At 38.4% G+C, this 14,013-nt stretch overlaps 1 protein-coding gene across 1 annotated transcript; it reads left to right on the top strand.

The window, feature by feature from the left end:
* The first annotated feature begins 6,895 nt into the window (after positions 1–6,895).
* On the top strand, positions 6,896–7,331 carry LOC141666318 (protein RADIALIS-like 4). The gene is made up of 2 exons (XM_074472308.1): positions 6,896–7,167; positions 7,274–7,331. The coding sequence occupies exons 1-2, from the start codon at positions 6,896–6,898 to the stop codon at positions 7,329–7,331; spliced, it is 330 nt and encodes a 109-aa protein (XP_074328409.1).
* Positions 7,332–14,013: the final 6,682 nt, after the last annotated feature.

The raw sequence follows: 14,013 nt of genomic DNA, 5'->3' as shown, positions 1-14,013 counted from the left end.
TTTAAAATTACCGTTGCATTTGTACATGACCGTTGAGTTTGTTAGAAGTATTGTTGGAAAATTAGTTATCGAGTCGTATTAATAACTGTTTCGTCCCCCTTGTACATGACCGTTGAGTTTGTTAGGAGGTATTGTTGGAAAATTAGTTATAGAGTTGTGTATTTTGTCCCCATTCTGAGTTTGTTAGGAATGTTGTTGGAGAAGTGGTAGTTATCGAGTTGCATTGAAAAGTGTTTGGTACACGAATGTTGAGTTAGAACTTAGGAGGATTGTTGGAAATGTACTTATCGAGTTACATTGGTAAGTGTTTTGTCCCCCTTGTACATTTTTTTAGGAGTATTGTTGGAAAAGTGGAGTATTAGTTATTGAGTATTTTGTCCCACTTGTACATGACTTGAGTTTGTTAGGAATATTTTTGGTATATAGCAAAAAAAAAGGAATATTTTTGGAATAATATTAGGTATCGAGTTGCATTGATAAGTGTTTTTTCCCCTTGTACATGACCGTCGAGTGTGTAAGGAATATTGTTGAAAATGTAGTTGTTATCAAGTTTGATTGATAAGTGTTTTGTCCCCTTTGTACGACCGTTGAGTTTGTTAGGAATTTTATTGGAAAAGTAGTTGTTATCGATTTTGATTGATACGTGTTCTGTACATGGCTGTTGAGTTTGTTTGTAGTATTGTTCAAAAAGTTGGTGTTTGTATTATACTTGTCGGGATGCTGATGAAAAAAATGTATGGAGCAGTTTGTCGATCATTTCTTATCTTTTTTAATAAAGAGTTGGATCAGGCAATAAAAATGTCCAAGTATTGGTTATAATGTAATCTTTGCTAATTGGGTTTTAGATTTATAATGACAATGTTTCGAATATTAATTTCATCAGGTTTTGCCATTTCCATATCTAAGAAACTCTCTGACATGACTAGTGTTAGTTATTTTGTTGTTTAAGTCAGTAATTGCTATGTCATTTGAAATGAATGCAACATGGTAGCTTTGTTATTTTGTGAGGATATGAGGCCGAATTTTTATAGAAATTTGACTATGAGAACACGTGTATACAACTTGACCGATTTTTGTACTATTGTGAGTTGTTTTGGGTTGGCGGTGGTTAAAAGTTTCAAGTTTTTTTTCTTTTGTTTTTAGTATATGATGTTTGATTAATACAGGCGGTTATGAAAGTTTGAGCTATCCCCATTAAGTATTAACTGTGGAGGGGGGGTCTAAAAGTCGAAATTTACAGAATTTTGAAAGAGAATTCTTTTAGATAAACTTTGCACTTCATGATTTGTTTTAGGTTAGTTGGCTGTGGTTAAAGATTTGAAGTAATTTCTATCTTAGCATCTGAAATTTGATATATTCTGTCAACTAGGACAGTTCGAGTTCTCCTGAAGAAGTATAAAATGTAAGTAAGAAGATTTGACGGTATGTGAAAATTTTTAGTGGATATATGATAGTTACCAAAGATATTAAGTCATTCTACATCTGATTGAATATTGACATTGAAATATTGAATATCTGAACTTAATTGTTACGAGTTGGAACTATGAATTTTATAATTGAAATATGTTGATGTTCTTTTATACACTGGTACTAGTATAGCGTGGTGTTTCTTGCGCATTCAATTTGCGTGTTGAAAAGAATTAGAGAGGAAGAGACGGGAAAAAATGTGGGTTTTTATGTATGTGGCTGGAATATTTAATAGAATATATGGAGTTCAATTATTGTCTTGCTATTTGCTATTTGCTGTAAAAGGCCCCTTTTGATACATGCAATTATTGCGCTCATTCATTTTCAGTCAACATTTTACCATCAAACAGGCATATATTGAGGATATTATTATCATTTTTATATGTTTTCTATACTTGATCTCAGTAAAAGTTATATTTTTAAGGAATGTACATTAACGTGGTCTAATATAACACACATTATAGATACAAGTTTTCAACATCTGAATCTGCTTCATTTCGTCCACTGTAAAATTTCATTGTCATCATAGTTGTCCTTTTAAGTTTAAGTTTCTTCGAGCATGTCCAGTGCTACTGCCAATATGCATTTAGTTATTTCTATATTACGGAACCAAAAAGTGATTTTGGTGTTATAATGCAATTGAAGTTCAGTTCATAGTTTTAAGATATAATCACGTAACCCTAAGTAGGATAAGTTGCATCAATGTATGCTGGCTTTTAATTGTCCATCTTCCCACTTGCATGCTTATGTGTCTCTTGTAACAACATCTATCTTTGGTTCTATATTTAAAACGAAGTCTAGTTTGATGGTATATTAAATTCTAGACTTCAAGTTTACCATCGTATTGGAGTGATGTGTTTTACTTTGATGTCAAATTATAAATATAGCACCACTTATAGCATTGCATTGGACATGCTCTAGTAAGTGTTAAAGTAGCTTGAACAACTTTTGTTAAGTTCTTATGAACTTTGCCCTTCACGCTTAATTTTCATTTATGACCTTGCCATCGTACTATTCTATGAATTTTAATTTATGAATTGCGTATTAGTGGTATGCTTATGAGAAATTCTTATTTTCTAATCCTTATGTAAATTCGGAAAACATAACCTAATTTTTGCAGAATTGATAAAAATATCTATATTCCTAATCTCAGATTGTTTCATGCATGTTATTTTGTTTACAGGATTACAGAGCAATTCCAAGATTGTGTTCAATCGATAATATGTTATCTACTAGAGTAATTCATCTACCTTAACACTTGCAATATTTATGTTTCCCTTTCCTTCCTCACCTTTCTAGCATTATCTCTTTCTTTCATTAGCCAACTCTCCACGGTTCTCTGTATTTTCAATAACGATTAGCAACCGGTGGCGGATCCGGCTTCGAATATAAGGGGAGTCGGACTTTTTTCAACAAGCTCGAACCGAGCATTTGGCATGTTCAGCTCGAGTTCGGCTCAAAATAGGCTCGAGCTTGGCTCGAAAAAAAATTCAAAAATACTATTTTATACATTGAATTATTGGAAATATTTTCTGTTGAAAATTCTCTCTTAATTGTTATATTTGCAACCGTTAGAATCACTTTAAATTTTACCAAGATAAAAATCCAAAAATATTCAATATCTTTGTGTTTTTCAACCATCTTTTGTGTGAGGTCAGGGATATCCTTCGTATTATGAAAATGATCAGTTTTGATTCTCATATTGTATCGTTAGAAAGCTGACCCAATAAAAAAACATTAAGTAGGGGCAATTCTTTTTGCAAAAATTAAAGGAGGTCATTTTTCATTTATATATATATATATATGAATATATATATTTAACTAAATTAAAAATTTAAGGACGTGGATGGATCATGACGAGAATGGACTTCTTCGTAATATAATAGAAGAGTCACAGTCCAGTTCCCCGGGCTTTCTCCCTTCTCGACCAGACGAGGGAGATATTCATTCCATTCAGGCGAGTAAGGGCTTGTGTGTTCCCCCCCCCGGTCGGGTCGCAGGAGAAAACTGGAAAAGTTCATCAATCAGCGGCGGGGTGTTCATTAAAAAGAAGGCGTCGCCCAACGAATGGCAGATTTGGGTGGAGTCTTGCTCTATAGATAGAGGAAGAGTACGCGCGCTAGCGCGCTACGACTTACGCAGTTGATCGGATCGGATCAGATAGCCCTTCGGGCAACCCCGGCACATCAAATTCCATTCCGATCAACAACTTGGAGGTATGGCTAAGTGGCTTAAGGCATTGGTTTGCTAAATCGACATACAAGAAGATTGTATCATGGGTTTGAATCCCATTTCCTCCGGCACGGAAGTGAAACGGGCGGGCGAAATTACGTGAGAGAGAGAACCTCTTGGTGGAGTCCAGTCCCTGGACGGCTCTCGGTTATTGAGCATGGTTGAGGGATTAGGCGGCAAAGAGCTGCTCGAAAGCTTGACGAAAAAGCATATCAATTCTTTTCTTTTTAGTTTAAGGTTTTTCCCTTACTGGTAAGGTAGGGCGCTATTCGATGAAGAAAACATACTTTAGTCAAGTGGTAAGGTAGTTCAGCTGGTTAGAGTAAAGCACTGAAAATATCCTTGAAGAAAACATACTTTAGGAAGGTGGTTCAGGTAGCTCAGCCGGTTAGAGCAAAGGACTGAAAATCCTTGTGTCGGTGGTTCGAATCCACTTCTAAGAGGGCGAAGGGTCCAAAGGTCGGGAGCGAGCCGGATTTCAAAATGAAAGTTAAAGAGTAAGCCAAAAAATGTGAGCACTCCTGCACTATAGGCTTTTTTGGCGTCACCCTATCTTGCTAGAGGCAGATAAAAAAGCGGTTGATCGCTCAGATTGGTTCCCGCGTCCCTGCGCCCAAAAGGACGGGCGAGTTCGGTTTGAATGTTCATCGATCGGGTGGATCTATATACTACGGGGTGGTAAGACGAGGTGTAGCGCAGTCTGGTCAACGCATCTGTTTTGGGTACAGAGAGCCATAGATTCGAATCCTGTCACCTTGATGTGACCCGAAAGATCATCAGAAAGGATACAACCCCTTTCTCTTTATGATATTCCAGCCGAGAAGACTTGTAAAAGGAAGGATCAATCATGCCAGTCGTAAAAAGTAATGTTATTCTGCAGGAGCTACCAGTTCGTCCGGATATCTTAACCCAAATTTCTAACGCACCTAAATTCACCGTTTGTATCCCAGGTGAAATTAGTGATCCTCATACTATATCGAGGCTGTCTAATTTAAACAAATTCTTAATTATACAGAGTCATGATTTCTTTAATGGCATCATACAACCAGACTATATAGGGAGGCTTCAAGGAGAACTAAACATGACTACTACGGCTTTTCCAGAATTACTACCCGCTCATCTGAATTACATCTTGTCTCGTGAATATTAGAATTGGTATGTCGATTTTGCACATACTCTAGATATAGGCACACCACACCATGATTGGTATGTGGGGCAATTCGGTTCTTTTGTCCCTTCCTTTAGTGAACACCTATATTGTGCGCCTTCTTTTTTTATTCTACTCCTGTTGATAATTCTGGTAGCGGTTCTATCTATCATAATATTAATATTATGGCGTAAGAAGAGAAAGAAGTGCGGGGAGTTGTTTGACACAATTTGGAATAGGATTTAAGAAGATAGAATGCTCTAATTTTAAAGAAAACGAACTACTGGGGGTCTGATCCTTCCTTGTTGAAGGTAAGTAGGGCAGTTCGGTTTAAAGCCGAATCCGACTCCAAAAGCGTTGGATTTTAATAATAAGAGGTTACAAGGAAAGGGTAGCTCTATTAGATAATAAAGTATCACCGTCTTCATTTCCAACTAGAAATGTCTCAGCAGGTTCCACAATCCCAGACACGGCAATGAAGATGGGCAAGGCGGGGCCTGGCAGAGAGTAAAACCCCGCGCTTTCTTCCTGTTGCGAGCCGCGGGGGATTCGGAGGTCCATAATTATCCTTATGTTGGACAATACTTGTACGATAATCCAAGAAATGGGATTTAAATTGCCTCGCTCACACCTTTAGAACACTCACTAATTCAAGTTGTTGAGGTTAAGATTACCAACTATGGGGATTACCTTGAAGCTTCCTCAAATGTTATTATTCCCCTACCTGTTTCCTTTTCATAAGGGCTCCGGCTTCTCCACCCCATCTCATGCGGCCACCTTTATAGAGGTAGTGTGTGGCCACCTTACGCAGAATGTGACTTGTATAACTTGGTAACATAAGAACACTTTAATTGTATTCAAATTTGCTGTATATCAGCTAAATACCCTAATTCTAGACCTAGGATGAGTCCTATTCAGAGTAACATGTTGAATCTTAGATTTAAAAACAACAGAAACAACCAATGAATAAGATAAATAGTAAATTCTGAGAACTTTTCTGTAGCTAAAAAACACAAGATCCAGGAACAGGGTCCCGGATGATAAAGAGAAAGGTAACGTGTACACTATTTTTTTATAAAAAACATAGCATTATCGTTGTACGGACACAGATAACCAGCTATAATAGCTTGGAATGTTGTTCAGGACTAAGTACTTCAAAGATCTGACCTCTATTTCAAGGATACATGCAAATACAATAGAATAAAAATTTAAATATTATCATGTTATATTTGCTATTTTCTTGTATAATTTTGAACAAGTTATGAAGGTTCAACCCAAAGCTGAATGAGTTGCGTAATGCGTCAGACGACTATAATTTCTAATAAAAATATATATGTTTCATTTAGTACATCATTTGGCAGAATTGTTTGAGACCTCTAGCACTACTCGTATAATATCAGATTGAGGCACCCTGTTAAGAGTTGTTCATGAACAGTCACTGGATATCGGCCCACATAAGATAGTGTTCTCATAAAATAGAGATTGAGAGTCTGACTACTAACCTTACAGATAAGAGAGCTTTTTTATGAAGTATATTTTTCATTGGAGGCTTATCCTCAAGGGCTCCAAAAGAATATGTACTTGTTGATATTTGAGTTAGGTTTGTGATCCTATTGAATATAACTAGACAAATGTGGAGAATTTTGATAAGTTTGGGTACATAGTATTTATATTAAATAATAAAAATAGAGAAGTAAATTCACAAGTTAGTTTCTATGCTATTGTCATTATCTCATAGCTACTACCTTTTATAGAAAATCAAGATTTTATATCAGATCTAAAAGATTAATGATTAATTATCGTATGGTTATAAGACACATACATTAATTATGGGTAGGTTAACAGTGTTTTAGAAAGTCAGATCTTGTATAAGCACACTGGTATGAGCCGCATGACCCCATCTCACATCCTCTACTCCAGGAGCTTATATAAGAACAAGAATTGTCACTTCTTTGCAGATATCAACTCTTCAAACTCAAAGAGTTCTCTTCTTTTTTCCTTCCAAACATTCTACTTGTACTTAAAATTTTAACTTCATTCTTCATTTACATGGTAGCTATGTCTTCGCGTGGCACTGTCTCTTGGACAGCAAAGCAGAATAAAGCCTTTGAAAGGGCTCTGGCTGTGTATGATGAGGACACACCTGATCGTTGGCAGAATGTCGCCAAGGCTGTTGGCGACAAGATAGCGGATGAAGTGAAGAGGCATTATGAAATCCTTGTGGAGGATGTTAAAAGAATTGAGAATGGCAAAGTGCCTCTCCCTATGTACCGAACCACTGGAGGCAGTAGCCAAGTCTCCATGCATGATAATGAGGAGAGGTAGACTTTTGATCTATATTTCGTATCCAACTAACTACAGTTTTATCACATAATATAGCTAATGATCACCACGATACGTAAGTATCATGTTAACTTTATTGTACAGGTCAAGACGAGGCCAGTTGATGGTAGATTTAGTGCATGATGCTTATGGATTTAGTTAAATGTTCATCTAACATTATAGGTAAACACCTGGCATCTAGGCAATACCTTGGATGATAAAACTATACAGGTAGTTTACTTGCTTTCACTCTAATAGTACTATAGAAGCTACCTATATTCTGGTTTAGTTGCTATATTTTACCAGGTTAGTTACTACTTGACTATATTATATACAAGACTCTTCTAGTTTATTTGCACAACTATAAGCCAAGACCAAAAGCTAGTTACATAGCTTGTATGGCTACTCTGGTTGTTGCTAGCAAGACTCTATATAACATAGCAGTACCTGATAATTGATTATGATGCTTGCATAAAGATAAATTTACTTAGAATAGAAGTCTGGTAGGGTTGCTAGAGAGCGCGACTACTAACTACTTGCATATAAGACTATACAACTAGACTTGACGGAGGTTTCTTTACAATACTTGAGACTATACTGTCTAGCTATAGAAGGCAACTATTTGCTATGCTATTCTACTATACCGATATAACACACCAGTGGATTCCGACGCTACACTTGCTGCTGTATTAGCTACACGAATGGACAGACCTATTTACGTAACATTCTTCGTTTGCTCTATTGGGCGATCCCAGTATTAGGTAGTTGGTCTGCTAAGCCTTTACCAAGCCAATTTCCGGTAAGAGAATACGGTAAACCCCTTAGCTAGGAGCAGCTTCCTTGCCTCACATTTTACGGCTATTGGCGGATATAATCCATGAACAAGGAGCGGAGGCATAAACATCAAGAGAATAAAAGGGCCTGGGATGTCTCGGCCCATATGTTGCTCGCTAAACACGCGCTAATAATACACGCAAGTATACGAGTTCGCAAGTAGTATAGAATCTTTTCTAGTTCATCCCACAGAGACTGTATTGGTAACTAATTAATTCACGCACTTAAGCAACAATGTATGGTTATTATTCAATGCTAAGACGATAACAATTTGAGGTTGTTTATAACTAAGAAACAACTAACAATTATAACTAAGAGAATAAAATTGGTTGAATAAATATATATGACAAACATGGGATTCTAACTTCATTAAATACTTCATTCAATAGCCTTATTATTCTTAATCTTAGCATGCAATAGTGATGAACTAATCAGACAACACGAAACTGATAAACGCCAACTTTCGTTGCACGAGTACCATACTACCAGACATCCACAAAAGAGATAGAAGTTAAATAGACACCAATTATATTGAGACCCTATATGTCTATAGAATTTGACAACATAACGATTTAATGCGCAAGTTATCTATCGTGATTACATAGGGCAAGTAAGATGGTTAAATTTACCTACGAATAATGCATAATAAATACATGAACCTATGCTAGCATGGCAAGTTCTGAATCCTTAAATTCACTTTCACTTCATTAAGAACTAACAGGCTATCTTATAAGTTCACGACACTCATAAGACGAATACGCACAACCAATACTAGGATATCAATCAATCACCACATACTAAGTCATCAAAACAATTTAACTAAAGAAATTCATAAATAAATCCGCTAGAACCCCATGATAACGATTAGCCCATAATCGGACTCATCATCAACGTGGGTTCCGATGAAAGCATGGTATAACAAACGTCGTCTTTATAACGAATAAATAAAACCAAATACAAAACAAGATTAAGGTTCACAAGTAAGAAAACGAGCATCCAAATACAACTTAAAACTAAGGTTCACAAGTAAAAACAAGGTATTCTTCATCTTCGTTGAATCGTGCTAAACGGTCTTCTTACGGCTCTCCTTGATATGTCTCTGGCTTGATATAGCTTGATTATTTTTATTAAAAATGACCTAGAGATGTTTATATAGCAGCCCCATGCAGTGTAGAATTATTTCTCTCATAAACCAAGTAGAAACAGGAATCTGTCATCCCGACACAGGCGCGCTGGCTTTCTGTACTTCAAACGCGGCCGCGCGCTTGATCAGCGCGGGCGCGCTGGGCTTCTGCCAGAATTTTTTTTCTTCATTTTTCTTGAAGATTCGAGCCGACTTTCAACGAGCTTTTATTCCAACACCACCTTGACACCAAATTAGCACCAAAATAATGTTAATTCACCTGATTAACTAGATAATGCCTGAAATACAAAAACACTCGAAAACACGTTAAAATACTTAACAACTTGAGTACAAACGCATCAATTCAAAGCTTATTAGAGCATTATAAAGGGTCATAAATGACACTCAACATACCCCCAAACTTGAATCGATGCTTGTCCTCAAGCATAAACAGACTCAAAGAACAAGAAAATAAAAATGCATGAATGCAACTAAATGAATGCAACGATCCCCAAAGAATAACTAAACCAATCAACAAGCAACACCTCAGCAAATGCAATTATTCGCATAAAGATCAATCAAATCTCACAAATCAACCTACAAACCAGAGACGTGCGTGTGTGCAAATGCTTACAGATATACTATCGCAACTAGATCGGCAATCATGACTCACTACTTATCAAAACAATCGCAAGTTTATAAATAGAATAAAAGCTAGACTCAAAATAACTTTTAACACTTCAATTCTTATATCGGAGTTTAACATGGATTCATGCTTTTATTCACACTAAAACAACACAAGTATGCTTATTTGATCGTGCAATGAGTGAGGTCCACAAAAGACTTATATAATAGCACCCATGTAGCGAGCGTTAGGTTAGCGAATCCCAGACTATAAAAGCCTTAGGTCACTAGGCACAAAGTCCCTTAAGAACTTAATTAATCGAGTACTAAAGAGCCCACTCGTGATCAATTTTACATAACACTTATTTTTTTTTCTTTTTTTTTGTATTTCTCTTTTTTTTCAACGAATTTCTCAACGAGTGTGTTTCGCTCCATCTCGCTCAACCCTAGACTACTCATATAAATATGAGTCGGCTACTAGCCATTTGACACCTAGCCACACAACTAGCAATAAAATCCAAATTTCTCCAATTTCTAAATGTCCATGTCTTTTATTATTAAGAGAATGTCCTAAATTCTAAATATAAACAAGCGATTAACCTTGACAAACAAACCATGATCATGATCTAGCACTCTAGCAACCTATAAGACTAAGTGAAATACAAGTGTCTCCAGCATGCAAATCAATCCAATAAGACTCAACATCACTAAATACGACATCATTACACTAGCATCAATATCACCAATTAATCAGAAAATTATCTAAGGGATCATGTTATAATGCAAATGCATGAAACTACATGAACAAAATATCATAAAACTACCAAAAATAAAAATAAAAAAACTACATGGCAAAATATGCAACTATATGAACTAAACTATTATGCAATATGCAACTATATGTGACTCACACAAAACTATATTCCTTCAACTACTACCCCCAAACTTAAAATATTCATTGTCCTCAGTGAAGGTAATAGTAAGGAATTCAGGCATACCTACTGTGAATCGGAGTCCTCACCCTCAATGAATGGAGTGTCAGGCGTGTCTGGAGGCGGATACACGGAATCCTCACCAAAAACTGGCCACTGGATGTCAACTCTGGCGGCTCTAAATGCTTTCCCAAGTGCCTGGGTGAGCTCGTGTGCAAACCGACTATGGATGTCATGCATAGCATCTATCCTCCTCGCGAGACGCCTATACTGCGTCGAACTCAAACCAGCTCCCACCTCTGTTGCCCCATGTTGCTGCTGTGATCCTGACGGTCCAGCCTCCTCTCCTAACTGAGCTCTCCAAGCTGCTCGACGGGCATACTGAGAACCTCCCGCAGTAGCTGCCTCCATGGGCCTACCACCTGGAGGATGATCATACGAGTACATAAGCCCCTTAGGATCGAGCTTCCCTCCATACCACTCCTGCATGCTCAACAGTGTAGAACTGTCGATAGGAGTGCTGGGAAGTTGTAGCTGCTCATGTGCAGGCCAATGAACACCAACTGCCACGCACAACTTCATCACAACGGACGCATACGGAAGAGCACCTGTAGTACCTCCTCTCAATAATCTTAGAATCCCCTGATATATCACCATCCCCAAATCAATGTAATCACCCTGCAGAATCCCCCAAAGCAGACGAACACGCTCCACAATAATCTCATGCACATGCGAAGATGGCATGATGTTAGCATAAATAAACGAGTTCCAAGCCCGTGCAAACTTGTTCATGCACGAAGCAGGGAACGTGGAGTAATCATTAGTGCCCCTCTTGAACTTCCAATGAGTCTCAGACACACACAGAGTGGCAACGATGAGATCCAAATCAAAGTCCTCTGGAGTCTTATCGTTCCAAGTGTCTTGACCCACCTTCCTCGCAGGCTGCTCAATCACCGTCCTGATAGCATCAGCACTGTACTCTACAGTCCTCCCCCCACCACCGTGAAGCCATTCTTCTCCGCCTTGGCGTTCACATAGAACTCCCGCACCGCACTCATAGGCACAGCAGCGCGCCTCACAAAAAGAAACCCAGCCCATCTCGAGAATCATCTCTAACAGCTTACCATCCTTCCCTGATGGCATAAAACCTCGCTCCTTAGCAATAGGCTTCGAGAGAAGCCCCGTGTACTCCTCCTCAGCCTCAGGAGTAGAAAACCTGGGCCTCACACCACCCGCAGATGAAGAATCGGTGGTGCTGCTGCCAACTTGCGTTCTTTATCTCTTGGGTGCCATTGGGATTGATGAAAAGAGAATAAAAGTTTAAGTTTTTGAGAGAGATTTGTGTTTGAGAATTTGTGATGTGGTGGAGAAGTTATGTATAAGTGTATGTATTTATAGGTGGAGCGGTGTAAATTTGATAAGAAATAGAAGTGGGAATTGATTGTGGGGATCGTGAGAATAATGGAATTGATCAGGAAAGGGAATTATGGGATGTGGAAGAGTAAAAATCGGGTTGGAATTGATGTTTGATTAAAAGTCCTGAAATTACCTTATAAATATGTTTTTTTTCGAACAGGGACCCGGCGCGACCGCGCGCTAGGACAGCGCAGGCGCGCTCACTCTCTGGAAAACCAGCGTCGCCGCGTGCTTGGACAGTGCGGCCGCGCGCTTGGTCAGCGCGGGCACGCCCAGCTTCTGTAGTTGGCCCTGAATTTTTTCCTTTTTCTGATTTTTTTGTGTTTTTCTCCTTTATTCTTGTTTTCTCTATCTACTAATGTACAACATACTTGGGTTGTCTCCCAAGAAGCGCTTCTTTTACGTCACTAGCTCGACGTAGAACCTTGAGCTCAAACGAACAATAGAACGGCACTAACCACCTTGCGGTTTGCCGTGTCACCATAATAATGCTTCAACCTCTGACCATTTACCTTGAATGATTGGCTTGGATCATTCTAAAAAATTTCCACCGCTCCATGTGGAAACACAATTTTGATTATGAAGGGCCCTGACCACCTTGACTTCAACTTTCCAGGAAAAAGACGGAGACGAGAGTTGAACAAAAGAACTTGTTGCCCCGGCACAAATAACTTGAGCACTAGACCCCGATCGTGCCACCTCTTGACTTTCTCCTTATACATTTTGTTGTTCTCATAAGCTTGAAGTCAAAATTCGTCGAGTTCATTCAATTGAAGCATCCTCTTCTTTTCAGCCGCATCCAAATTAAGATTCAACTTCTTCAAATCCCAATATGCCTTATGCTCGAGCTCCACAGGCAAATGACACCCCTTACCATAAACCAACTGAAACGGCGACATTCCCAATGGAGTCTTGTATGCTGTTCTATTTGTATGCTGTTCTATATGCCCAAACAGCTTCATCAAGCTTCAAAGACCAATCTTTCCTTAATGGACACACGACCTTCTCTAAGATACGCTTGATCTCTCTGTTAGATACCTCAGCTTGACCATTTATCTGAGGATGATAAGCCGTGGCAATGCGATGGTTCACATTATACCTTTTCATCATAGCATTGAACTTGTGATTGCAAAAATGCGACCCCTCATCACTGATTATGACTTTTAGAGTTCCGAACCTAGTGAATATCTGCTTGTGAAGAAAATTAAGCACCACGTTCGCATCGTTCGTTGGCAACGCCTTAACTTCAACCCATTTCGACACGTAATCAACCGCCAACAAGATATACTGATTGTTACAAGATGAGACAAATGGCCCCATGAAGTCAATTCCCCAAACATCGAAGACCTCAACCTCGAGAAGCACATTAAGAAGCATCTCATCCCTCTTAGAAATATTACCCACACGTTGGCATCGATCACATTTGAAAACGAACTGGTGAGCATCTTTAAATAATGTTGGCCAAAAAGAAACCTGCTTGAAGAACACGAGTTGCTGTCTTTTCTCCACCATAATGTCCTCCATAAGCCGTTGAGTGGCAATATCGCAAGATCCCCCCCCCCATTTTGCTGTAAGGAATACATCTCCTGATGATTTGGTCAGCTCCTTGTCGAAAAAGAAATGGCTCATCCCACATATACCACTTTACTTCATGAAGAAACTTCTTCTTTTGAACATAATATAAGTCAGGAGGCATGATATTACTCACAAGGTAGTTCACAATGTCTGCAAACCACGGTTCTTCTTCTTGCACTCCAAACAGCTGCTCGTCGGGAAAAGATTCATTTATCAATGTCTTATCCAATGAAGTAGCATTAGGATTCTCTAAACGCGAGAGATGATTAGCGACTTGATTTTCAGTTCCCTTTCTGTTCTTGATCTCTAGTTCAAATTCTTGAAACAAAAGAACCCATCTA

Source organism: Apium graveolens, chromosome 6, assembly GCF_009905375.1.
Source record: "Apium graveolens cultivar Ventura chromosome 6, ASM990537v1, whole genome shotgun sequence".
In the NCBI taxonomy this organism is placed as follows: Eukaryota; Viridiplantae; Streptophyta; class Magnoliopsida; order Apiales; family Apiaceae; genus Apium; species Apium graveolens.
This window is presented reverse-complemented; position numbering and strand designations above follow the sequence as displayed.